The sequence below is a fragment of the Oncorhynchus kisutch genome, linkage group LG21 (assembly GCF_002021735.2).
Source record: "Oncorhynchus kisutch isolate 150728-3 linkage group LG21, Okis_V2, whole genome shotgun sequence".
NCBI classification, from domain to species: Eukaryota; Metazoa; Chordata; class Actinopteri; order Salmoniformes; family Salmonidae; genus Oncorhynchus; species Oncorhynchus kisutch.
Window position 1 is genome coordinate 12,452,637 of NC_034194.2, and position 27,799 is coordinate 12,480,435.

The window sequence follows — 27,799 nt, forward strand, 5'->3', positions numbered from 1 at the left end:
TTTACAACTAGCTAGGTACTTTGTAACAATCGATTGGGCACAATGTGTGGTAGAGCTAGCACAATTATTCTGAGACCATTACGGTACATTTGGCAATTTAACTGTTTGTTGGCTGAAAAAAAGATAATCGACACATTCTGCGTTGTGCGTAGAACCACAAAAGCCAACTCGCGAGCCCTCTGCGAGATTGGGTCGCTGGTGAGCAGCAAACACCATCTGAAAGAGAAAGAGAACATGGACTAAACATGGCACACAACATAAGCTTTTTTGAAGGTAAAGTAAGACTTGAAAAAAAACCTAGCTAATTGTAAAGGCAAGGCGGCAATGTTTGTTAGCGATCGCATTCCCGTGTCTCTAAATGAGACATCGGATCCAGCGCGCGTGCCTCAAATTTGGTTTCAATCCTGTTCGAAAGCGCTAGCAATTAGCTAGCGAGCTAAAGTGAGCTATTCCCTGCGGAACTAGCTGGCTACATTTATTCACATAACTTACATCTGAAGCTACATTGTTCACCGTGAATGGACATTTCAGAAACAAAAACGACATAATAGGCACGATTAAAATGGAATTATCCGAGTCACGTTGCTTTACTGAACGCCGTCTGTAGTTATGCTAGCTACTAAGCTAGCTAGCCCGTGTATGTCTGACTAGCTACCTAGAAGCTAGCTGACTACCTACTAGCTAAACTAACTACCCTCAAATGTAGGAAATGGGACACGGTTTTACTGACATAAGTTTGCGCAGTATTTTACAGGAGTAATTTGTTTACATAAATTATAACTTGCTGTGCCGTGGGGTGAAGTTGTAACTTACTTGTGGACTTATGTACTGTAGATAATGGTCAAGATTGAACAGTCAGACAGCAAGGCCTAGCTGGCTAACGTTAGCTACATAGACATAATTGTTGACAGGCCTTCATGTCAGCTATACTTTTACATGTCCTTTTGTTTTTCATTTGATAATATTTAACAGTGGATCAACCTAACGTTATTTGTTGGTTAGCAATCAAGTTGACGTTAGTTATAAATAATACATTATTTCTGCTTTTCAAGGTCTTAAAGCTCAGAGAAGGGTTGTCAGTTTCCATTTCAGACAGCGCATAACAAAGTAGCTAGTCTGATGGTGTTCATGTAAATAGCCAGCAACCCAATAAGGACAAACCATATGCGTCATAATATGCATGCTTATATCAAAGTGCTAACTAGCTCAAAAACAAGGAAGGGAACACTTCTGTAAGCACCATGCCAGTGTGGAATGTGGTGTCTCCAAATTCAGTGTGTTGGGGGTGGGGGAGTTGAGGCTATAGGTATAGCTACGGTATATAATTTGCACATTACTCTTAACAAGACCAACACTTTAAATATATTTTGCGGTTAACACTCGTAGTCATGACCAATTAAGTAATAGGCCTAAGTTAGTCATTGCCTGTGCCACAGACTGGAGCAAGGAAGTAGTTCATGAGGACAGTATGCAACCCAAAGGCATATTGATAAAGGCAACCCCTGGAATAACTGTGTTTATTAGTTATTTCTTTACTAAATTACTAGCTTTATAGACAGATTCTAAAGGGAGTCTAATTGTAATTCTAGAAAACGCAAAAAAAAAACATGAAAATCTTCAATTATAAATAACTTTAAGTGGCTACAGTGGGTCAGCTAAGTGGGAAATATCTTGCTGTACCTAGCATGGGCTGTCTTGCTGCAGTCTGTCTGGCAACAGTGCCCACAGTGTTGAGAAGGGAACAAAGCTGCAGTGACTGTGTCATTGAGCCATGGGTTTGAACCACTGAGCCAGACTCAAAGCAATCCTTCAACTGCTGTGCCTATCTATGACTGACCAGCCTAATTCATTTAGACTACTGATGGTGTTATGAAGAAGGTGGGCTAACACATGTAGGGTGGAAGCCTTGATTTCATAACACTGTAAGGATAGCCTACAGTGTTAAGAAATCAAATCATAGCTAGTCGGGTGAAAATGGAACGAGCTCAGTGGTCAAGCCATGACCTAATTATCTAGGCTACAGTTGGTGTACTAAGATCCGGTATAGATACATTTTTAACTGTTAGCCTAAACACTTACAGTGACAGTTTTTGACAGCAAAATATAGACCCTTTGGCTAACTGCCACATCCACAGCTTCACTGTGTACCCTGCTGCTGTGCCACATAGTATTTATTGGAAAACATTTTAAGTGCTTCCTTGAAATGGTTTCCTACAGTGGTGAAATGTCTATCCTCAGATATTGATATGGAGAGGCCTACAGTTATGTGATTGCACAAAACACACCTACTCAAAGCATCATGCAAATAACTTTTTGTGAAATACCGCCATCCAAAATCTGTTTTTGTCGTCTCTAAACCAGCTATTGTGATTGTCGTGAGATATTACGACTCCACCGTGTCTCATTTTCGAGCAGCATGGTGCTACGCCTCTAAGCCTGTTACACATTTATGATGAGAGTCACCATAGGAAATTAGTCTTGTCGTCCACAGAGAGGGGGGAGTAGCTCCTTGGCAAACACCTGCTCTGTTGTCAGCTGCCGCTGTGTCTCCTCTGCTTACAGTTTTATCGCAGACACGATTTAAGCTTTATTCATCAAAGAACATAAAAGGAGTTTTCAGTTATTTCTTTGTTGACTTGACTTTAGGTTGAGGCTATTTGGCTTCATCTTAACATCAGATTCATTATCTAGTTTTAGAATTACTCATTAATCGAAGTTCTCTTTGATGATTTGAATTATGCATGTGGTGCTAATACAAGCAGTGTTGAAATGATTACTGCAACTCCTAGAAGTGCACATGATCGTTTCAACTGATGCCCTCACTTTCTCGTCGTATAACTGAACTCATGCAAGTTGTGGTTTATTATATTCAAGCTCTGGATAGATCAGAGGCCAGGCGAGATGGAGGGTACAAGCAGAACTGGAGCTTTTCTCTTTCTGAAGGCAGTGAAGAGGAGAGGAGACATGAGTAAGCATTTCTCCTCCGTACCTCATTTCAGCACTCAGCATCGCTGCATTGCATCAATTTCACCCTGCCACCCGCCGTATCCACCAGACTGACAGACCCAAAGATTCTTTCTGTTCTGTTTATTAGTATTCCCACCTGAGAGCCTCCTGCCACCAGCTTAATATACAGATATGGCCACATGCACACGCAGACTGTTTTGTAATAGAAGTGTTTAGACTGCAGAAGTGTTTTACACCAGGGATACAAACTGACAGTGATGTTACTGTAAAACTACATGTATCACAGAATCATGCGGTTACATATGACATCATATGACATTGTAATTCAATAATTGATGTAATCCAGTAACTTAAGGAAGTACCCAATATGTTTATCCAATGGTTTGAGCTAAAGTGGACATAAAACCAAGGCATTATCTAACCATGCTTTCCACCCCTTTTTCTCTTCTTTTTCCTAAGCTGCACATCAGTGGTGACCACGAAGGAGATGGATGGACAGCAGCACTCATCCCCAGAGGGGCAGAAGGTACTGTAGGCTACCTCCCTCACTAAGGAAAGCCTTATCTTGCACCCCTCTGCGTTACTCACATTTATGGCATTGTTGCTCGCTACAGGCTTTCTGCTCTGTCCTGTTGGTGCCCTCTGCCGTTCTGTCTCACCTCTCTCCCTTTTTATGTGTCCTTATTATTTTCTGTCTAATTCTTTCTTTCTCTCCTTTCTTTTTCTTTCTCTCCTGCTCTGTCAAATCTTGTATGGCAAAGCCATCCAGAGGACTCCAGCTTTGTACCAGTAAAATGTTTTGCGCTGCTGCTGGTGAAAAGTTAATGTTGTGACATTTTGATGCTAACTGCACTGTTAAAATCCACAGAACATTTAATCCGAGGAAATTTATTGTGAATTTGATATTATTTTGGGGTATTATTATTAAATATTCAAAACCTGTTTCTCTTGTATCAACTGAACAGTGAATAAGAACATCAGCTCAGTGCTGTTTTTGCCATAACTTTACCGGGTTGTATCAGCGTTTAATGCAGCATCACTCAGGCATATACTGTATGCTCTCAGCATGTATGCTGTATGCTCTCTAAATGCACTGCAACATACTTTATGTAATCAGATCCTCTTTGTTAATTCTCTTCTTTGTTGTCTCTCTCTCCACCAGTCCCCCGCTCTTAGGCACTTCTCTTCTGCGGATCCCCTGAAAACATACGAAAACAGGCCAAATACAAATAATCACATAAGGGCTCTAAACAAACTAGGAACTGGCAAGAGGCTAAGGTATGGCACATCATTGTTGCTAGTATCTCTCCTGTCCAAGTTGGAACGTTTTGATGACAATGGCAAATATCATAATGAACCAATTCGACCTGTATTCAGTGAAACCCGGCGGATGTTGTTTCTCTGCTTTCCTCTCTAGTGAAATCCCATACCCGGTAGCAACGACGTCACCAATGCCGAACAGAACAGACTATTTAATCGGTAGCCCAACAACGCCTCAAGGGGTCGTTCTACAGGGGAGACACTTTCAGCACACCCACCATGTTCCTGCTGCAATGAGGAAACCTGTCCAAAGGTATGAGCCCTCACAGAAGTCACACTCTAGTCATACTGCATAACAAAGCATTGAAAGCGACTCTGGTTTTGTATGTCGGAACGCTTGATTTCTCCCAAGTTGCCAGGTAGGGCTGCATCTCCAGTCGATCGACGAGAGAACATGTTACTCTCCCTTTTTATGTAAGGGTTTGATCAATTCCGTTTGGCTAATTGCCATCAAGTTGGAGGTGCAGCCCATTTATTCACGGATCATCACCATTATTGTGTTAGACTTGATTGTATTGGTAGACGAGACTTACTCTCTCCATTTTCCTTTCTTAAGCAACCTTGACTTAAAGGAAAGGTAAGACATTGAACCCAGTGGATTTTCTCAGCCATGCTTTGTGCTGCAACCACTTGTAGTGAGCTGAATGGTCTGATCTCTTTGTCCTGTTCTGACTTTGCATTTCATGTCATGCTGTAGTCAAAGCAGTAGTGCCTGTGCCTATGTGTATTTGTAATTTTTTAGCTAACTTAATACCCTGCTCAACCTGCATCCACCCACCTTTGGTCTGGATCTGTAGGGCACTGACTGAAGTCTGTTTGCATGGAATATCCCATGTCATGTGTTTCATCATAGCCTTACTCCATTGTGAAATAGCTTCATTAGCGCTCCTACACTTCATATTGCATATTTTGCTTATCTCCAATGATCCACTGCGGATTTGAGTTGTTTACCTCATTTATGGCTGTTGACAAACAAAGTATTTGTTTTAAATGCCTGTGCTTCTGACCAGAGCCATAGATTTAGACATATCTAGATATATGGCTGTGCTTCTGACCAGAGCCATAGATTTAGACATATCTAGATATATGGCTGTGCTTCTGACCAGAGCCATAGATTTAGACATATCTAGATATATGGCTGTGCTTCTGACCAGAGCCATAGATTTAGACATATCTAGATATATGGCTGTGCTTCTGACCAGAGCCATAGATTTAGACATATCTAGATATATGGCTGTGCTTCTGACCAGAGCCATAGATTTAGACATATCTAGATATATGGCTGTGCTTCTGACCAGAGCCATAGATTTAGACATATCTAGATATATGGCTGTGCTTCTGACCAGAGCCATAGATTTAGACATATCTAGATATATGGCTGTGCTTCTGACCAAACTGTGCCATTATTCCCGCAGAAAAGAGTACAGCACCACCCAGCAGCAGATCCAGCCAGTAGAAGTAGAGAGCATCATTCTCACCTGTCCAGAGAGCCCAGGTACATTCACTGTGCCCTTACATTCACTGTATTTCAGGGTTTCCGTTATGAAAATGTGGCGCCGGACATTTGACCGGCAGCATTTCAATTTACAGGACATTTGAGTAATGTACCGGACCCATGTGCAGTGGGTGCGTAACCTGATTAGGGTGTCCAATCACCGTTCTGAGAATGACAGAAGTCACATTTTAGATTATGGTAGATAATCTTCCCGGAATATGCAAGTCGAGGATGCAATGATGTGTCCTTGAGGATGTTCGAAGAACTGTCCACATTTATATTTTCCTCAGACGACAAAATGAGTAACGAGTAGCAAAATCGCTAGCTTATGTTTTGACGGAACGGCAGTTTAAAGTTTGGAGAATAACTTTTCACCGTACAAATGCGCCTTTTATAATAAAGCATTCCATGCATCATCACATTTGCAGACTTATGTAAGAGCCTACTATTCGTAATGTGATGAGTAGATTGGATCGTCGAAATTTAGGGTAATAATATAACTCGATCACTGTTGGCAAAAAAAGACAGTTCAATGGATGGCTGAGCGCGTAGAGGCCTGGCCTATAGGCCATATCGTGTACGTTTCTTCTTTCTCTGCACGTGAAACACATTTCTTGCGATTCTACTGAACTTTATATGACTGGAGACATTAGCAGAATCTTGTTAAATAAAACAAATGACAGGGTAGCCTACTCTAACACTGACAATCAAAACATTTCTTGTCCATATAATAGGCCTATGAGAAGGGGATACACAACTAGAATATGACGTCCATCTAAACTGGAGGAGGTAATTATTGTCCAAAAACAAACTTTTAAGTGGCACTGACCCAACAATGATAGTGAAAATGTGCAGTGTGCACCAGGGATATGGCTATTGCTCTCCGCTGGTTCCAATATGATAGGCTATAGGCCTGTTGTTCTCTCAACTAAAAGACAGATTAGTCTTTTCATTGTCATTTCTTTTGGAAAGCAAATGGCTATGTTTTCTTGTGATTGAATGTAGAAATATTGTGATATGCCTGGCTGGGCATCTGTACTTTTCACTGACAGTCACAACTCAACAACCATCTATTTGGTATTTGCAGTGTACGCTGACAAAATTGCGTGGGTTGCCTTTCCTCCCGACTGTAGGCAATGCGATTCTTAAAAATCCAAAAAGTGTCTCTTTTTTTACGGCTAGGAGAAGCTAATGATCCTCTGTGACCAAATCATGCTTTAGTAACCTATTTTGACATATGGTCTTTATTTATGTATCGACAGGAGTAGGCTAATTAGGCTATATAATTTTGCCAATTTAATTCAGTTTACTAAGGGAATGCTTAGCTTCCCCTAGCCTTGAAGACGTGCAGCATATGAGCCTATGCCAATCTACTATCCCCCGTTGTAGAAAAGTCTACCTATTCTATTGGTCAGCTTGTCGAGAAACAAATAGCCCAAACAGGCTATGGGACGATAGATCCCAAATTCATATAACCAGTAAGCCTAGGCAACATTAACAAACAAAAAAAGTTGAAGCAATGAATCTGCAACATATCAGAACATTTAGCTTAAAATGTTGATAAACTATCATTTCTTCACTTTTTTTAGCGCAGCAATACGCACAAGGCAGTAGGCTACACGCGGATGTGCATTTGGCCACTGGACAACAAAAGAAAGTAAAAAACCAATAGCATATGGATGTCTGTATAAAAGAATTGCCTCGGAATTTGCCTAGGCTACTTTGAAGCAAGATTAAACATGTCTCCATAATATGTAGTAAAACGTTCAGGTTTCAAACAATTAAGTAGCGACACTGAACAAAAATATAGTCAATTTCTATGATTTTACTGAGTTACAGTTCATATAAGGAAATCGGTCAATTTAAATAAATTGATTAGGCCCTAATCTATGGATGACTTGGTATACAGATAAGCATCTGTTGGTCACAGATATAGTGTATTCAGACCCCTTGACATCTTCCACATTTTGTTACGATGCAGCCTTATTCTAAAATTGATAAAATTGTTGTTTTTTTCCTCAATCTACAGAGAAAACCCTATGTCAAGGCAAAAACAGGTTTGAAAATTTTTGATAATGTAAAAAAAAATGTGGTGAAATATTACATTTACATAAGTATTCAGACCCTTTACTCAGTACTTTGTTGAAGCATCTTTGGCAGCGATTCTTCTTGGGTATGACACTACAAGCTTGGCAAACCTGTATTTGGGGAGTTTCTCCCATTCTTCTCTGTAGTTCCTCTCAAGTGCTGTCAGGTTTGATGGGGAACGTTGCCGCACAGCTATTTTCAGGTCTCTACAGAGATGTTCGATCAGGTTCAAGTCCGGGCTCTGGCTGGGCCACTCAAGGCCATTCAGAGACTGTTTTGGCTGTGTGCTTAAGGTCGTTGTCCTGTTGGAAGGTGAACGTTCGCCCCAGTCTGAGGTCCTGAGTGCTCTGGAGCAGGTTTACGTCAAGGATCTCTCTGTACTTTGCTCAGTTCTTCTTTCCCTCGATCCTGACTAGTCTCCCTGTCCCTGCCACTGAAAAACATCCCCACAGCATGATGCTGCCACCACCACCATGCTTCACTGTAGGGATGGTGCTAGGTTTCTTTCAGGTGTGGTGATTGGCATTCAGGCCAAAGAGTTCAATCTTGGTTTCATCAGACCAGAGAATTTTGTTTCTCATGGTCTGAGAGCCCTTTCGGTGCCTTTTGGCAAACTCCTGGCGGGCTGTTGTGCCTTTTACTGAGAAGTGGCTTCCGTCTACCCACTCTACCATAAAGGCCTGATTGGTGGAGTGCTGCAGAGATGGTTGTTCTTCTGGGAGGTTCTCCCATCTCCACAGAGGAATTCTAGAGCTCTGTCAGAGTGACCATCGGGTTCTTGGTCACTTCCCTGACCAAGGCCCTTCTCCCCCGATTTCTCAGTTTGGCAGAGCAGCCAGCTCTTGGAAGAGTCTTGGTGGTTCCAAACTTTTCCATTTACGAATGATGGAGGCCACTGTGTTCTTGGGGACCTTCAATGTTGCAGAATTTTTTTTGTACCCTTTACCAGATCTGTGTCTCGACACAATCCTGTCTCGGAGCTCTACGGACACTTTCTTCAACCTCATGGTTTGGTTTTTGCTCTGACATGCACTTATAATTGTGGGACCTTATATAGACAAGGTGTGTGCCTTCTCTAAATCATGTCCAATCAATTGAATACACCACAGGTGACTCCAGTCAAGTTGTAGAAACATCTGAATGATGATCAATGGAACAAGATGCACTTGAGCTCAATTTCGAGTCTCATAGGAAAGGCTCTGAATACTTATGTAAATTAAGCATTTATGGTTTTTACTTTTAATAAATGAGAAAAACGTTCTAAAAACCAGTTTTTGCTTTGTCATTATGGGGTATTGTGTGTAGATAATAAATAAATAAATAAATAAATACATCCTTGAATCCATTTTTAGAATAAGGCTGTAACGATTGTTTTTGTTGGAAAAAGTCAAGGGGTCGCATTATTTTCAGAATGCACTGTATATACAAAAGTATGCAAACACCCCTTCAAGTTAGTGGAGTTTTGCTATTTCAGCCACACCTGTTGCTGATAAGATAAAAAAATATGAGTACACAACCATGCAATCTCCATAGACAAACATTGGCAGTAGAATGGCCTTAATGAAGAGCTCAGTGACTTTCAACGTGGTACCGTCATTGGATGCCACCTTTCCAACAAGTAATTTCATCAAATTTCTGCCCTGCTAGAGCTGCCCCGGTCGACTGTACGTGCTGTCATTGTGAAGAGGAAACGTCCGGGAGCAATAACGCCTTAGCCGCAAAGTGGTAGTCCACACACAGAACAGGACCACCGAGTGTTGATGGGCGCAGCGCGTAAAAAATGTCTTTCATCAGTTGCAACTCTCACTACTGAGTTTCAAACTGCCTCTTCAAGCAACGTCTGTACAGTAACTTTTAGTCGGTGTTTCGTGAAATGGGTTTCCCTGGCCGAGCAGCTGCACACAAGGCTAAGATCACCATGCACAATGCCAAGTGTTGGCTGGAGTCGTGTAAAGCTCGCCATCATTGGACTCTGTAGCAGTGGAAATGCATTCTCTGGAGTGATGAATCACTTCACCATCTGGCAGTCCGACGGATGTATCTGGGTTTGGCGGATGCCAGGAGATTCACTACCTGCCCGACTGCATAGTGACAACTGTAAAGTTTGGTGGATGAGGCATAATGGTCTGGCGCTGTTTTTCATGGGTCGTGCTAGCTTCCAACTTTGTGGCAACAGTTTGGGGAAGGCCCTTTCCTGTATCACCATTGATATTGGCGGGAACTGGAACACGCTGTCGTAAACGTCAATCCAGAGCATTTCAAACATGCTCAATGGGTGACATGTCTACTAGAAATTGTGTACAGATCCTTGCTACATGGGGCCGTGCATTATCCTGTTGAAACATGCGGGAATGGCAGCAGAGGAATGGCACGACAATGGGCCTCAGGATCTCGGCACGGTATCTCTGTGCATTCAAGTAGCCATTGATAAAATGCAGTTGTGTTTGTTGTCCTTAGCTTATGCCTGCCCATATCATAACCCAACCGCCACCGTGGGGCACTCTGTTCACAACATTGACATTAGAAAACCGCTCGCCCACATGATGCCATACACTCAGTCTGCCATCCGTTACAGTTGAAACCAGGATTAATCCGTGAAGAGCACACTTCTGCAGCATGCCAGTGGCAATCAAGGGTGAGCATTTGCCCACTGAACTCGGCTATGATGCCAAACTGCGGTCCGGTCAAGACACTGATGAGGATGACGAGCACGCAGATGAGCTTCCATGAAATGGTTTCTGGCAGTTTGTTCGGAAATTCTTCGGGTTGTGCAAACCCACAGATTCATCAGCTGTCTGGGTGGCTGGTCTCAGAGGATCCCGCAGGTGAAGACTGATGTTGAGATCCTGTGGTAGGGTGGTTATACGTTGTGATGCCGGTTGGACGTACTGCCAAATTACATAAAACAATGTGGAGGTGGCTTATGGTAGAGAAAAGAACGTTCAATTATCTGGCAACAGCTCTAGTGGACAATTCATGCAGCCAACATCATGATTTTCGATACATAATGTTTGTGACACAAATGTAAAAGTATCTAGGTGGTAGAGGGTGTCTGGATGTGGCTTTGCAGCCTCACTCTCTGGCAGTGAAGGCTGTAGGGTCTGCGGGGCAGCAGATCTGGGCTGAGCTTCCTGCCTGTGTCTGCCAGAGGGGGATTGCAGCAGGCCTCGCAGATTAATCCGCCCGCAAAGCTCCTCTGAGAGGAAGGAGAGAGAGAGAGCCTGGCGGTCACAAATGAGCATGGGGAGGAAAGCAGCACACACAGGCAGTCAGGCTAATAAAGCACACTGTGCCTGGCCAACCAACTCCTGCACAGTGAAATATTAAGGTGACCTTGGAACATTGGAACACTGCATCCGTGTGAAACTTTTCCCCAAGGGTAATTTTTTCCACTCTGGCAATTTTTGTTTGTGTTGAAAATTAGGCTGGTTCTCAACTAGTTGTTACTGCACACTGTATATGACAGATAAGTAATATCTTTCCTTTCCGTGTTCTCTTTTGTTTCCTTTTTAGCCAACGACAACTCGAGCATCAAACGGCGTGTCCAGCAGCACAGTCGGAGAGCCTCGGCGGAGGGCTGTTGTAGCTTTCCCTCGCAGGTTCAGACCGAGGAGGTAGGAGTCGTAGCTTATACACTTTGTCATCTCGGAGTAGGGAGTGCCGATCTAGGATCAGTTTTTACTTTACATTATAATGGATATGTTAATATGGACGGGGGAGGCTGATCCTAAGTCAGCACTCCTACTCTGAGACGCTTTATGTATAGGCCAGGCCCTGAAGGTCGAAAAGGACCTGTACCTGCTTAGTAAGTGCATGTCTCTGTGTTCATCTAGATTTGACTGTTTAGTGTTTACCATGCAGCCTTTCCATATGAGAGGACTCTGACCCTGCTGGGCTGGAGTGGCAGCTACTCCCCACTGGGCCTTTCTCTCAGGCTTTGCTAGTCAACTATCAAACCATCCAGCCTGCTCCTTCCTGTCTGAGTCATACCTTTAGTGTTGGGCCTAGAGCCAGAGAGGAATAAATACCTGACTAGAAAGAAGCATGTTTATCAGTTGACCATTTCAACCCAAAAGGGCAGACTGGTTTTAAGACGATACCCCTGACAAATAGTGTTGAGAAGAAAATCTAAGTATTTGAATGTGAATGTATCTTCTGCTGAAACTAAATTGTATCTTGTCTTTTCTGCAGGCCCTACATCCAAACGTTGTGTGCGGGAAGTGTAGCAAATCCAGTGACAACAGCATCATGTGTGAACACTGTGGGAACCCCTTAGCGTTGGAGGCCCCCCACCTCCACCACCCCCCTGCAGCCCAGCCTACGTCCCCCACGCCCAGACCCCCCATCCGACCCCATACCCACCAGCACCCCTCCCCAGGAGCCAACAATCTACAGCTGAGGAAGAACAGCTTCTACGGTTCGGCCTCGACCTTGAGGGCGCCGCCGCTGCGCGTGGACACTGTGATGAACCCGCCCATCCCGGTACGCATTACCACCCGGGCCGGCCTGTTACTGCCACACAACGGGAGACCCGTCGGGGCTGGGCTAGTGGGGAGCTGCTGCGCCGGGAAAGTCGCCGCCAACAAAGGCAGGAGGACGGCGGCCGCCAAGCTACACAAGATCAACGACCCCAGTAAGTCTACTGGTCCATCCCGACCTGCTAAGTACTCAATTCTCGCATCTCTCTACGGTGGTTATTGTCAGAGTTTACCTCAGGGCTTTGCATTGTGTAAGGTAGTGCAGGAAGTTTTCATTTAAACTGGCAGTACAGAATGTTCTTGCTAGTAAACCACACACCTCACAACCAGTAGCACCTGTCTGTATATCTTACCTCTCTCACACAAGGTCACATTTGTTTGCAAACGAAGGCCACTTTTCAAAATCTAAATCTCCTGCTCTTCTTGAAAGAATTACATTCAACTATGGTGGAGCGAGTGACTCATTCTCAGTCATGAAATGTCTGTAATGTGTGTGTGTGTTCCAGTCGTGCTGTCCAGTGACGACGATGAGGAGGATGAAGCCGACGACGGCAGCACTGGTAGCGTCAACAGGCTGGACAGCGTCTCCCCGCTGCCCGCTGACTCGGCCCACTCCTCGCCAGCGCCCTCCGGAGGCAGGGTCGAGGCGGCAGTGAAGAGTAGCGCAGGAGAGGAGCAGGAGGAGATCACCTCTGATTTCTTCGCCGATGTCGACAGCAGAATCTCGCTACCCAAAAGGAACCGAATGAAAGATCAGGTGTGTGTCCGCTTCTTTGAAATACACTGAGCGTACAAAACGCATACATTTTAAAGGATTTTTTATTTTTTTTCAAAACGTATACATTTTAAAGGATTTTTTTTCATTTTATTCAGACTGGGATAGCATGAAATGAGTCGTGTTGGGATTTGTACCCATGTTGTGGTAGTGTATATGTGCTGCAAGCGGCCGCGTTATATGCTGCACCAGCCTCTGTGTATAGGATATAGGACTTGTGTGGATACGTAATGAAATGTTGTTGATCCCTCAAGGATGTTTCCGCAGTTCTCCTCTCAAAGGTTGGCCACATTTAGTACACGGGCCCAGCTATAGTGAGCCAGTCTGATAGTGCGCTGTTTTGGAACATTTCAGTTTGGATTTATTGACCCCGTCTGTCAGAATGTCCTTGAGAACTCAATGTTCCTGATCTGCTCTCTCAAGGTAACATTGTGGGTTGTTTTGCTTGGCAGCAAATTATATTACTGGGTGTTTCTTTGTTCACTAAGATAGTTGTTTTTGGCCATTGGGAGTGGGACTAACGATTAAGTCTCCTAATGTACTTTTTGTGTGTTCAGGATTGTTTTCCTTTTAGAAACATACCGCTCGTGACATTTAGCTTTCAAACTAATTAGGCAGCTGAATCTAAATGACCAGTTGAGGAAGAATCTGATATTGTTGGCAAGACGAGTACTGTACATGATTGGTCGCTAAGAGGAATGAATGATATGAAGCGTCAGATTTCAAGGCTGACCGTGTGTTTTTCAGTTTGGAAACCAAATACCTGATGACTCTACACCCAGGAAAAAACAGAAGACCTCCCCCTACAAGCTGGACAGCATCATCCTGGACTGTAGGAGCGTGAGAGTAGGAACTCTTCGCAGGATGGTGACCAAACCTGTCATTGTAAGTACTCCGCTCCTGTACTCTGTTCTCTCTCTGTACAGACACTCAGTTGTGCTTATCAAAAATGTTGCCAAAAACAATAGTCTATAGCAATATGGTCAAAGCTGAAATTATTTATACTAATTGTCTTACTGACATAATGTATCATTCAACTATCTCTGTCTTTCAGTTTACGGGCGATTACATTCAACTTGAAACTGAAGGTGAGAGACATAAGAACATAAAATGTCTTAGGCATTTTTTTTCCAATGACAAAATGTTGTAGATGCGTTATACTCACACTCTTGTACAGTATGAAGGGTGGCATAATTCCAATGCATTTCCCAAAATTCCCATGTTTTCTAGAAATCGTAGTTGAAGGATCCCGAATTTCCTGCTTATTCCCTCCTGTTTCAGGGAATCTTCCAACCAGGATTTCTGGACAACCTGGGAATTGTGGAAACGTTACTGAAATTCTGCAAACCTAACGGCATGTGATGTTCTAGTGCTTTGTATCCCAGGCCCTGAAGTGGATTCTCTGGAGAAAGTGCGTCTGCAAGCGTCTGGGCTTATCAGCTGTGAGTGGTGCAGCGTGAGGAAGCTACCCGTGCTCTTCTTCCAGACCACCCAAGAGGAATGTCTGCGGCTTCGCACCCAGCTCAAGATGACCCGCGACAAGGGAGGCCTGTGGTACGACTGTGCCAGCAACGGTGAGGACTGCCAATCCATAAGTGAAGCATCCTTGTCAGTTGTAACGTCAGTAGTCTGTAAAATAGATGGGATGAATGTGTTTTTTGTTTACCAAACTTGTCAACGTTGTCCCCCTGTTTTGGAGAATAATTTTCTATGACATATTTTTTGTTGTTGTTGCTAAATCAGGTCTGTGACCTCACGGTCTACAAAATGTCAATAAGTCTTATTGCTCTCCCTACTCACCTCAGACTCTGACGAGAAGTACATCGTGCTGATCTTTGAGAACGGGCTGTCGTTGCACGAGCAGATGATTCTAGAGGAGATTCTACAGGAGATCGGCCGAGTCAACAAGCTCAACGAGTTCCCCACTAAACTGCCGTTTGATGAAGCTAACATCAGATTGGTCAACTACAACAAAGCAACAAAAGAGAAGGTGGGCTTTTATCTAAATGGAAGATTAGCATCTTGGAGCCTTTTGAGACTAGCTAAGAAAATATGTGTTACCGGTGTTGCCTTTCCTTGGCTTCAGGTTTTCAACAAACAGTCTCTTTTTAAACAATCCCTTAACTATGATATTTTGGTTGCATCACTTTCTTGTAGGTAAAGAATAATAACAACAATGGCGGTAAAGCCAACAACACACCGCCACCAACAGTGCGGACACGCATGGCCACACGGCAGCAGACCAGCACGTTCTTCGATGAGGAAGACGATGATATGGCTGAGCTCCAACCCACCTTCACTGGACCAATCGTAAAGTACGAGGGTTATCTATCTCCTACACCTGGGTCATGTTCAAGAAAATGGGCTGAAATGGGAAGGGGCTAACGCTCATATTCTGTTGCAAACCATTTCACTTCGATGTGCCCTGTCCTCCTAAGTATCATTCTAAAGTGTTTGTTCCTAATGGTAATTTGGATGGTTGTGTTGTAGGTTGATGGTGTACCCACCTCCTCCAGCCAAGGGGGGCATGTCGGTGACTAACGAAGACCTCCACTGCCTTAACGATGGAGAGTTCCTAAACGACGTCATCATAGACTTTTATTTAAAGTTAGTGGTTTTCGCGTTCCGTTGTATATTTCCCATTGTTGTTTTTTGAAGTCACATTCTAGGTTTGATTTTCTATAGGAACACAAAGTGCCTGCGTTTGTGGTATACTGGGAATTTTGCCAACCTTAGAAGGGGAGTGGATTAACTGTTTTTCTATGTGTGCATCTTCCCTTTAGATATTTAGTTTTGGAGAAGTTGAAAAAAGAAGACTCACAAAGGAGTCACGTGTTCAGCTCCTTCTTTTACAAGAGGCTCAACCAAAGAGAGAGGAGAAACATCCCAGACACCACCAACCTAACGTGAGTCTCCTCTCCTCTGCCCAGAGCGGCCCAACAGCCCCCAGATCTATATGTGCTGTTTTGCCAACTCATTTGGTCATTATCACGGCAAACATTGTTTTAGTTGTCAAGACGGCACAAACTGATGCGGGACCAGGCAAGGGGAACACATTTCAGACAGAGTTCAGTAAACCATGTCTCTTGTTTGCCAGGATCCAGAAGAGGAAGCACAATCGGGTGAAGACGTGGACCCGACATGTAGACCTGTTCCAGAAGGACTTCATCTTTGTTCCCATTAACGAGTCGTGAGTGCTGCTCAATACCCCTGCCTGCAGCCAAATTACATCCTATTCCCTATGTAGTGCATTATATTTGAGCGGAGCCCGACTATATAAGGAAGGGAAAGGGGATACCTAGTCAGTTGCACAACTGAATGCATTCAAGCCAAATGGATCAGAGCGGTGCGGGGGGCTGCCTTAATCAACGCCTATGTCATCAGTGCCCAGGGAGCAGTTGTTGTGGGGGTTAACTGCCTTGCTCACGGGCAGAACGGCAGATTTTTCCACCTTGCCGGGATTCTAACAAGCAACCTTTCGGTTACTGTCCCAACACTCTAACCTCTAGGCTACCTGCCATTTGAGATGCGAATTTCAACATGGAAATTAATTGACTGTTTTCTTGCAAAATAATAGACAAAGATGGTAGACAGAACTGTCTCTATTAACCAAACCCATTGCTGTATGTGTTTCAGAGCCCACTGGTACTTGGCAGTGATCTGCTTCCCAGGCCTTCAGGGCCCTCAGTTTGTGGCCAACCCCCTATTCCAGGCCCCGGAGTCAGCACCAGGGCCAACACAGGCTGCCCCCCAGGGCAGCCCCCCTGACCACTGCCGGCCCCTGTCTCCAGAGCCAGACCACTTTGAGCCTCTGTCCCCAGACAGAGAGGAACCCGTGACCCCCTCAGAGAAGCTCTCCCTCAGTGCCACCGAGGCCTCCTCAGGGGGACACTCTCACAGCGAGCAGCCAAAGGGTGTGTCCACCTGTCCCAATGGGGGCCAAGAGCCTCCTAAGACCTCTGGAGCCAGGGTGAATGGACAGGTCAGCGCCCAGCCACAGTACACAGGTAAGCCACAGGCAGACGTCACTACTTGCAAGTAGCATTTCATTGCACTGTGTACAATACACTACGTTGTATCCTGCGCATATGGCAAATCAACATTGATTGCGATTTCTTGGAAACTGATGGGAAATTAATCTGTGATTCATTGGCCTTTTTAAATTATGTTTTGCAGATGGTCTGCACAGAATCAGTGTGTGTTATGGATCAGGAGGTGGCAATGGTGATGACACCCATACCTTTTCAGATGATCAAAGCTCCTGCCAGGTAACGGTGGAATTTGCTTCTCTGTTTGGTGACATTTCCAAGGAAGTTAAATGGATGTTATGTGTCACGTTGTTTTTCCTTTTGTCTAGGATGAGTGCAGTGAGGATGGTGCACTTGCTGAGGACCCGGTTACCCCTGAGAGCTCAGAGTGTACCTCCAAACCCACCATCTGCAAACAGTGAGTAGGAGAGGATGTTCTACTTGTGCCAGTAGATGGCGATATTGCTCTCCTGACACCTTTGTGGCTAGTGTGATTTGAGGTGATTGTCCATTCACATTTACCTCAGAATCACAATGTTTAAGCATTTGCTGAGTGATTTTTGTTTTTCTCAGGCCCTGCATTCTCATCATGGACTCGTTGCGTGGCCCTGCCAGATCTTCAGTCGTTAAAACATTACGAGAGTAAGTCAAATTTTTCATACTGTTCTGTATATTGTACATTTAGTTTGCCTAATTTGTACATCATCTAAGTATTACACGCATTGGCGCACCAAAGCAAACCTTCCCAAGCCATTTATATTTAGTGTTTTTGTTTGTGTGATTTGCGTGTGTAACTGCAGGTACCTGGAGGTGGAGTGGGAGGTGAGGAAAGGAAGTCAGAGGAGTTTTGGGAAGGATCAGATGAAGGGCTCCAACCCGCGTGTGCCTCAGCAAGATAACTTCAGCGACTGTGGAGTCTACATCCTGCAGTATGTGGAGAGCTTCTTTGAGGTGAGAGCATAGGCTGAAGGCAAAGCTTGCCAATAGATTGCCAATGTTTACCGAATTGATTTACTGTAACAACTACTGCTAGCCAGAAGTGAATCCCAAATACGGATACCAGCTACTGTTTTAAAGCAATCGCACCAAACCAGGCTTTTATCGACTCTTGATTTTGAAGCTCATTTTCGACCTTACAACACTCCAAAAATAGATAGGACATTGCTTAGGAGTGAATCCATAATAATTACATTTTCCTGCCCTCCATTCAGAGTCCACTTGCCAGCTTTCATCTCCCCGTGAACCTGGCGGAATGGTTCCTGCAGCAACGGATGAAAACTAAACGCGAGGAGATCAAGGAGCTCATTCGAAAGATCCAATCCCAACAGAAGAAGGAGGCGGGCCAGGGCTCAGCCAAAGGCTCACCTGAAGAACAGGAGGTGGGAGGAGAGGATACAGAGGAAGGTGTAGAGATACAGATTCAGAACTTTCCCGTCAGCCCCTGAGGTGCATTGTCTGGTCTGACACTGCTACCTACCTACTCTCTTTTACTTTGACATGACGGTCCTATCTATCGGGTGGGGCTCCCGCTGCCTGGCCAAGCCTGGAGGTCGGTCCGTCTGCCCTCTTGCTGCCAGGGCCTGATTACATGCTGCTGGATTACCCCCCCCCCCCCCCCCATTATTTCCTAACTGTCCTATTCTTTCCATTTACAACAAAACAAAACATTTTACATTTGTATTGAATAAAACGTGTACATATGCTGGATGTTTTTGCTGCCTTTGAGATTTACTGTTTTTGATGCCGTGCTATACATGGATGATCATCATCCATATCTGTTTTCTTCATAGATGTTCTTTTTTTCGGGTGCAGAATATACTGTTCCGCTCTTGTATCATATTTTTTATGCATCTGACTGAGTTGTGTAGAGAACTTGCTGTTATTTGTCATTTATAGCCATACCGGTCTGGAAGAAAGTATCATTTTCAAAATCCCAGTACCTCTCATGAATTGCTTAGCCAGTGCTTGTTAAAGGCCCAGTGCAGTCAAAAACATGATTTTCTGTGTTTCATATTTCTCCACACTAGGTTGGACTAATACTATATGATAATACTGTATAATGCCCTTATAGTGTAATAGCTGTTTGATGGGATGAAGACGTCACAGCTAGTTTACCATTTTTCCCTCCCCACTCGGACCCCTCCCATATAGTCCTAGCTAAATTCTTGCCTGAGAAATTGGTCATTGCTAAGAAGCTATTTGTTGCTTTTTGACCATTTTTAATTGAAAACAATCACAGTAAGGTACTTACTTGTTTCCCAGATATGATTTGATATTGAGATAAAAATGGCTGCATTGAACCTTTTTAAGTCTCTTTTATGTGAGTGGATGGATCTTGAGCATTAAACACAGAGATGCAAGAGCACATAATTTGCCTTAGTTACTGTAATAGAATTCATGTAATTCCATGAGATGTCATCCCATATTCAATATCGCTGTTGTAGAAGTGCATTTGTGCCTGGTTTCATCATCTGGTCGCCCAGGGTTGATAGGATGAAAAGATGGTCATCTAGATCTGCCTGTCCTCTATTGTTTGAACAAATGACTGCTATTATCCATCATTATCTAGGGATGATTGGGTCTTGTCATTAATACAGCGTTATACAGTTATATTGAGCAAAGGAAGATCAACTATTTTATTTTTTATTAGCCTAGCTCAAAAAGTTTCATTTACAAGTAACTGCCAAAATAAAGGAAACACCAATATAGTATCTAAATAGGGCGTTGGGTCACCATGAGCCGCCAGTGCACCCAGAATGGCTTTAATGCGCCTTGGCATAGATTCTACAAGTGTGAAACTGAGGGATGCACCAACATTCTTCCACACGGAATTCCATCATTTGGTGTTTCGTTGATGGTGGTGGAAACCACTGTCTCAGGCTCTGCTCCAGAATCTCCCATAAGTGTTCAATTTGGTTGAGATCTGATCCCAGTTTTTAAAAGATATCTATCTGGATTTCACCTATCGGATAGTATTAAATGGAATGAATAGAACAAAAGTCCCCATTCAAGTCAATAATTTGTCCGTTCTATTCTATTTCTATGTATTTTATACTATCCAATAGGCGAAATCCAGATATATAACTTTAAACTGGGCCCTTATGACTGAGACAAAGTCAATGAGATATCTTCTAGCCATGCTAGCTAAAATAATGGGCAACTTGGCATTTTTATACTTGACCCTAAGCATGATGGGATGTTTTAATTGCACAATGAACTCGGGAACCACACCTATGTGGAAGCACCTGCTTTCAATATACTTTGTATCCCTCGTTTACTCAAGTGTTTCCTTTATTTTGGCAGTTAACGGCATATTCATAGGCTTAATTTATTATCTTTTTAAAATAATTGTGATAACTGAAAAAAAGTAATCACAATGATCTTAAATATACTGTATGTGAAGAACAAGTATGTTAAAATAGCATGGCTTTCCTCTCCGTGTGTAGCATTTTGAGTTCATAGAAGCGTTGCATTCATTCCGACCCTCCCTCCCAACAGGTTCTTAGAAACCAATGTTACCTTCCAAATGGCACCCTATTCCCTTTATAGTGCACCACTTCCAACCAGGGCACCTATATAATGGACTACATTTGACTAGGACCCATTGTACTCTGGTCAAAAGTAGTGCACTGTATTTGGGATGCAGACAAGGAGTGAATAACCTGGAGCTGCCTTACCTGCCTTTTAAGTCTTTACTGCGGTTATGGTCACAGACAATGTTGTGTAAATATTTTAGAAGCTGAAGTAGGATCAATGCATCCTCGCACTGTCCTTTGCAATGGGACGAACAGTATCTATTGTCCCTCTGAAATGTCAAGTGCATCCAGACCTATTCTGCCAGTCACCATAGTTTCCATGGTGTATAGACCATAATGCTGTTTGCACAGCTAGCCTTGTTTTTCATGCGGGCTTGCCCTAGTGGGATGGTGAATAGACAAACAAAAACTCATTTCCTCCAGCACAACCTGGATTTGCATTTGGTATCTACGTCATGCAAGGTGGCCAATGAACTAGCTCACCTCACCAGGTGTGGAGCGTAATATATGTGTGCTTTCCCCTCTATATCTTATGTCCCAAATATATCAAATCAAGTTTTATTTGTCACGTGCCGAATACAACAGGTGTAGGTAGACCTTACAGTGAAATGCCTACTTACAAGCCCTGAACCAACAATGCAGTTTTAAGAAAAATACCTTAAAAAAATAAGAAATAAAGTAACAAATAATTCAAGAGCAGCAATAAAATAACAATAGCGAGGCTATATCCAGGGAGTACGGGTTAGTCGAGGTAATTGATTAGGTTGAGTTATTAAAATGACTATGCATAGATAATAACAGAGTAGCAGCAGTGTAAAGGGGGGTGGGGCAATGCAAGTAGTCTGGGTAGCCATTTGATTAGATGTTCAGGATTGTTATGGCTTGGGGATAGAAGCTGTTTAGAAGCCTCTTGGACCTAGACATGGCGCTCTGCTACCGCTTGCTGTGCGGGAGCAGAGAGAACAGTCTATGATTAGGGTGGCTGGAGTCTTTGACCATTTTTTGGGGCCTTCCTCTGACATGGCCTGGTATAGAGGTCCTGGATGGCAGGAAGCTTGGCCCCAGTGATGTACTGGGCCGTACGCACTACCCTTTACTGCCTTGCGGTCGGAGGCCGAGCAGTTGCCATACCAGGCAGTGATGCAACCATGCTCTCGATGGTGCAGCTGTAGAACCTTTTGAAGATCTGAGGACCCATACCAAATATTTTCAGTCTCCTGAGGAGAAAAGGTTTTGTTTTGCCCTCTTCACGACTGTCTTGGTGTGCTTGGACCATGTTAGTTTGTTGGTGATGTGTACACCAAGGAACTTGAAGCGCACAACCTGATCCACTATAGCCTTGTCGATGTGAATGGGGGTGTGCTCGGTCCTCCTTTTCCTGTAGTCCACAATCATCTCCTTATCCTTGATCATGTTGAGGGAGAGGTTGTTGTCCTGGCACCACACAGCCAGATTTCTGACCTCCTCCCTATATGCTGTCTCATCGTTGTTGGTGATCTACCACTGTTGTGTCATCGGCAAACTTATTGATGGTGTTGGAGTCGTGCCTGGCCGTGCAGTCATGAGTGAACAGGGAGTACAGGAAGGGACTGAGCACGCACCCCTGAGGGGCCCCTGTGTTAAGGATTAGCAAGGCCAATGTGTTGTTACCTACCCTCACCACCTGGGGGCGGTCCGCCAGGAAGTCCAGGATCCAGTTGCAGGGGGAGGTGTTTTGTCCCAGGGTCCTTAGCTTTTTGATGAGCTTTGAGGGCACTATGGTGTTGAACGCTGTGCTGTAGTCAATGAATAGCATTCTCACATAAGTGTTCCTTTTGTCCAGGTGTGAAAGGGCAGTGTGGATTGCAATAGAGATTGCATAATCTGTGAATCCGTTGGGGCGGTATGCAAATTGGAGTGGGTCTAGCGTTTCTGGGATAATGGTGTTTATGTGAGCCATGACCAGCCTTTCAAAGCACTTCATGGCTACAGATGTGAGTGCTACAGGTCAGTAGTCATTTGGGCAGGTTGCCCATGGAAACATGTTGGCATTTCAGACAGACAGGGAGAGGTTGAAAATGTCAGTGAAGACACTTGCCAGTTGGTCAGCGCATGCTCGGAGTACACGTCCTAATAATCTGTCTGGCCCTGCGGCATTGTGAATGTTGACCCGTTTAAAGGTCTCGCTCACATCGGCTGCGGAGTGCGTGATCACACAGTCATCCGGAACAGCTGGTGCTCTCATGCATATTTCAGTGTTACTTGCCTCGAAGGGGGGAAATAAGTAATTTAGCTCATCTGGTAGGCTCTCCTTCCTCCCATTGTGTGCACTTGTTCACTTCCCTGTACCTTTTAAAGTAAATTAGTGGAATAAGAAACATGGTGGAACCTACCACTAGCCAATACCTCCACCAATCCAATGCTTTTAGAATTATGGGAAGTAGTAAACAATTCAGGAGACATGAGACATTATTGGGACCCACCGGTGAGGTGATATGAGTACACTTGAGGCACCATTTTGTCCCATTGTCTGTGTGTAGAGAAACATGAAGCAGATGTAGCCCTGGCCTCCTCTCAGGTGATTCTCTAATGATATGTAGCTATCAGCTTTCAATCTGGTATTGGATGACTTCTTTAGGGGGGAAAACTTCACCAGTTTAATGTTACTAGGTCACTCAAAAATGTATGATGCTCAAGTCGTGGTGTTGTGTGGAAACTTGGTCTGCAATGCTGTCTGTCTTCCCTTTTCTTAGCAACCCAGCATAATTGCTTGGAAATAATTATGGCTATTGAGCCACATAACAGTAGATGCATAGACAGTTTAAAAAAGATAAGGGATACGTACTCTGGATATAGAAAACATTAAGAACACCTGCTCTTTTGATGACATAGACTGACCAGGTAAAAGTTGTGATCCCTTATTGATGTCACTTGTTAAATCTGTTTCAATTAGTATAGCTGAAGGGGAGGAGATTTTTAAGCCTTTAGACATGGATTGTGTATGTGTGCCATTCAGAGGGTGATTGGGCAAGACCAACGATGTAAGTGCCTTTGAATGGGGTATGGTAGTAGGTGCCAGGCACCTTGTGTCAAGACCTGCAAAGATGCTGTTCCCCCCCCCCCCCCCCCCCCCCGTGTCTATCAAGAATGGTTCACCAACCAAAGGACATCCAGCTAACTTGACACAACTGTGGGAAGCATTGGAGTTAACATGGGCCAGCATCACTGTGGAACGCTTTCAACACCTTGTAGAGTCCATGCACTGACGAATTGAGGCTGGTCTGAGGTCAAAAGGTCGGGGTGCAACTCAATATTTGGAAGGTGATACTAATGTTTGGTATACTCGGTGAAGAATTTTAAATGTGTTCAACTGACACTCAGTGTTAAGCGCTCCCAATGGTCAATGGATGCTACTGCTTGTGATGCTCATGACGTCACGAGCAATTCCCTGGGGTGTATTCATTCCGCCTATTCTGTTGCAAAACGTTTCTTAAACGGAAGCGAACGAAACGAAACGGGCGGAACCTACTTGAATTTGTCCAATAGAAACTCTCGTTTTGCTCTCTTTGCTTCCGGTTGGTTCTTAAACGGTAAATGGTTACCGTAATGAATACACACCAGGACTTCTGAGGGTGCTGCTGCAGGAAGGGGAGCTCTGGGAGAGCTCGGAGGTTGGATCTGCACCCGGCAGTCTATCGTGGAAACTTTACATGTTTTATAGACAATTAGTGTCCGACTGCACAGGTTGAAACGCATACGAGGTAGGTAACGTCCGCGACTGTCTTTTTCCTCCACAAACTGAATCCAATGTAATTGTTGAAAGCTTTGGAAATGGTGGTAGTTTTCCGAGGCTGGCTAACGTTAGCAGGCTACATTGATGCCAATGGAGGCTGTCAACACAGAAAGCGATTGACATCAAATGTATCATTGCTTTCGAAAACCGTAAACGCTGCATCGTGGAATTGTGTTGCCATTGTCGCTGAAAGCAATGCTCCCTTTCAGAAAAAACTACAGGTTTCGAATGATGTGAACATATATTTGGAAAATTCGACATTTGACAAACACTCCAGGACAGAACAATGTGGGAATCACTGGTTCGTTACACCACTCTTCAGTTCAGTCGTTTCCCAGCTGTAGAGCATGCCAGACGGTTGTTTTATAACCGTTCCAAGGAATAGTTATATTCCAATAGAATCCTGTCAATCGCGCATCACCAACGCGACTCCATGAGGATTAATGGAACCCTTACTTGTCCCCTGGCCGTGGTGTACCGGTTTGTGTATTCATTGTCCACAGTGTTAATGAAGTATGGGTTTAGGCCCGCATATATCTTACAGTACACAGTGTTGAAAATAGAAACAGAGATGTCATATGTGGACACACAGGTGTGCGTGCTCTCGTTATGATCGTAATAACTAATGCCTATGCTCTTTTCACATGTGTAGCCTACTGTCCTGAAAATTCTACCCTTTCTGTTAATGATTACGTAAGAGTTCAGTGTGTGCAATGTAATCAGCCCTGTTCTCGGGTCTGACAACTAGACCAGACAGACACACCACTGATGATGGAAAGAACTAGAGGTTTCAAGTTGACAATTTTCCATTGGTCCCACTGTTTGTGGAGGGACGTTTTCCACAGAACATTATTTGTCATTGTTTTTCGAGGGACTATGATCTTTGGTCATTTCCCTACCTGGTTTTACAAGAGTGAATTGGTATGAGTCATGTCACAGTGATACTGCTGCTTTTTGCCACAGAGGTGTAGTACCTGTGACATCCTGCTAGTAAATGTTGAGGGAATTAAAACTTCAAAGTGCTTTTCATGAAATGCTCACTTCAACACCCAGCTCCTGAACTAACTTGTTTTGTTTACATTCTGAAGACCATAATGGCTAGACCCAGTGGAGGCTCCTCAGAGGAGGAAGGGGAGGATCGTTCACTAAAGTTAACCTGACTCATAAGAAGGCAGTGGTGTCAGTTCAGCTGGCAAACTTTCCAGTGGCCCTGATCCAATGAAGAAGACAGTGAATATGCATGCACTCCCTGGGATATGGCTGATGCTGTCCACTGGTGCCAGTAAGATAGGCTACTGTGCGCTCAATTGGGAGTTGAAGTAAGATGACTAGAGACAGATTAGTATTATCTTTACAGCAAACAGTTTTTTTCCTACAATTGTGTTTTTAAAATATTGAGCTAGGTCTATTTACCTGCTTTTCATTGACCTCTGCAACTCAACAATTAGCTATTTGATAGACGATTTGTGGCAGGCGCTGCCCAAATTGCACGCTTAAAACAATCCACAGGTCACTTTTAAAAGACTAATGATCCTCTGTGGCCAAATCATGCTCTCCGGTGTATTATTTTGAATGATTTTATTTATTTGTGTTTAGACATGAGTAATTATCTTGGCACATTTTATTAAATTTACTTTAGGGGAAGCCACTAGCCTATTTGACACGCCTCCAATGCTGACATTATTATTGAAAGTAACCGGTGCTTAAAACATCTGGTTGAGGCTTATAAAGGCCAAGTTCAAATGCCGTGTTACATTTCAAGCAATCGGCGCACTGCCTAAACAGTTTAATTTGCTGGTCAGCCATCTGGCCCCATCTCTGCTTTTTAATTTAAAAAAATGAAAGGCGTGGCAGGCTGGCAACTTCTCTCCCGGCAATGCTCCGCGTGGTCCTAAAGCCAGCCCTGCTAGATGCTTAACAGCCGTTTCATTTGAATTCGGATTGGAATGATTTTAGTTTACTTTTTTGTAGCCTACTTTTACATTTTGGCCTTGGGATATGATATGGCGCCATACCCTGTATGAAGGCCTTTGGATTTACTGGCGCTGCTTGTAAAACAAGGTTTGAGGCTGTAAAATGCAATCTCGCTGGTTACTTATTTGATTACTGTCGTCTGTGTTGATTGTGAAACTTGGAGATATTTTCCTAAAACAACATCCCACACTTTGGCCTAGCCAGGGTTACTGTGACCCTTTCATCAGGCGTTGGCTGCATCCTTGATAGTGCCCTACATTTGACTGGGGTCCTGGTCTAAAGTAGTGCTCTATATAGGGGATAGGTTGCTATTTGGGACGCAGACATTGACTCCACCCATAACCAAAGCAGATTTAAGGCTAACCACCACAGTAGTGCGGTGGGTGCCAGTGATGACAGAATGGGGACGGGACTGCACAAATGGATCGTGTTTCTGGATGGTATGATGCTCCTATGTAAGGTTCCAGACCCCATCACCTTTGTAATTAGTGTAATGTGAGCTGAATTAGTCATGTCCCAGTGATCAGACTGAAGTCTCAGTTTAGTGTGATGAGGAGTGTCACCTTACACAGTTTGCGGTGTAGGCTATCGAGCCTCTTCTCCAGGTGCTGTGTCTGTTGTACGTGCGCGCACACATATTCATCATAAGTCCACCAAACTAGCTTTGTTGTACAGGGGAAGATACTTAGATTGAGGGGCAATGGATGTTGGAGCTGTAAAAGGAAAGTATTTAGTTTTTCTTTCATTGTGCTATTAGCACTTAAAACAAATTATGTTCTGGTTTGAAGATGTTTAGGGGTGTAAACATTCACCTTTAAATCCAATTGGGATGTTAACATTAATAAATAAAAAAAATCCCTAACCAAAACTTTTTCTTCCACAAAATAAAAATCCCAGCGCAGTTATCACACAACTTCCACTAACCGGCAAATACTTAACACATCAATGCTGTAACGTTAGTACGAGACATCTTTCAAATGATTTGCCATGGATATAAAGCACTCTGCACGTAATCGTTGGAAAAATGGCAGAGAAAGGCAAGCAACAGTAGCGAAACAACCTGCTCTGCCCTGAGTCAATACTGCTGCCTGTGCTTTTAGTGGGCCCAATGTTACAACATATCGATTGTTGCTTTGGAAACATGTCGACAACTTCATCAGCAAGCTGTCAAACAATAGTAAATAAGTGACAAGTTACACACTCTATATCAGTGTAGTGCCCAACATCCTTGGCTAGCTAGCTAAAATTCCATCTCTGTGTTTGTCAGGGAATTTACCTCGCAGCGGACAGGCTACAGCAAACTAAATCAGCTGATGAAATCACTGGTGACTGATTTATACTTTACAACTTTCTCAGGGCAAGTTTG

General features: G+C 43.8%; 2 protein-coding genes across 14 annotated transcripts in view; both read left to right on the forward strand.

Annotated features, from left to right (window-relative positions):
- Positions 1 to 34: 34 nt before the first annotated feature.
- On the forward strand, positions 35 to 19,518 carry LOC109866321 (SUMO specific peptidase 6). Of its 7 annotated transcripts, none has more exons than XM_020454940.2 (24): positions 118 to 273; positions 2,875 to 2,968; positions 3,427 to 3,493; positions 4,130 to 4,245; positions 4,385 to 4,540; positions 4,844 to 4,864; positions 5,703 to 5,782; positions 11,384 to 11,484; positions 12,062 to 12,503; positions 12,855 to 13,105; positions 13,871 to 14,008; positions 14,178 to 14,211; positions 14,509 to 14,697; positions 14,929 to 15,113; positions 15,281 to 15,438; positions 15,614 to 15,730; positions 15,907 to 16,029; positions 16,221 to 16,313; positions 16,760 to 17,130; positions 17,300 to 17,391; positions 17,481 to 17,569; positions 17,725 to 17,793; positions 17,952 to 18,102; positions 18,363 to 19,518. In XM_020454940.2, the coding sequence occupies exons 1-24, from the start codon at positions 246 to 248 to the stop codon at positions 18,594 to 18,596; spliced, it is 3,399 nt and encodes a 1,132-aa protein (XP_020310529.1). In that variant the 5' UTR covers positions 118 to 245; the 3' UTR covers positions 18,597 to 19,518. The 7 variants fall into 7 exon arrangements, with proteins under 7 accessions (XP_020310530.1, XP_020310529.1, XP_020310528.1 ...); XM_020454939.2 differs by having other exon boundaries at positions 119 to 273; positions 14,494 to 14,697; XM_020454941.2 differs by lacking the exon at positions 4,844 to 4,864 and having other exon boundaries at positions 35 to 273; positions 14,494 to 14,697.
- A 4,758-nt stretch (positions 19,519 to 24,276) lies between these two features.
- myo6a (myosin VIa) overlaps positions 24,277 to 27,799 on the forward strand; it is an 86,900-nt gene continuing 83,377 nt past the window's right edge. For 5 of the 7 annotated variants that reach the window (XM_031800262.1, XM_031800265.1, XM_031800266.1 and 2 more), the window contains exon 1: positions 24,277 to 24,427. The gene's annotated coding sequence lies outside the window, so the exon portion shown is untranslated. The remainder of the gene's footprint in view (positions 24,428 to 27,799) is intronic. The other 2 variants (XM_031800264.1, XM_031800269.1) reach the window with 1 other exon arrangement.

What these genes read in the sequence shown, in the direction of transcription:
- LOC109866321 (XM_020454939.2), top strand. Translation starts at nt 246, where the DNA reads ATGGCACACAACATAAGCTTTTTTGAAG. An exon ending in ATGAGGAAACCTGTCCAAAG is followed by an intron (nt 4,541 to 4,843) that starts GTATGAGCCCTC and finishes TCCTTTCTTAAG; the next exon opens with CAACCTTGACTTAAAGGAAA. An exon ending in TGGTGACCAAACCTGTCATT is followed by an intron (nt 14,009 to 14,177) that starts GTAAGTACTCCG and finishes TCTGTCTTTCAG; the next exon opens with TTTACGGGCGATTACATTCA.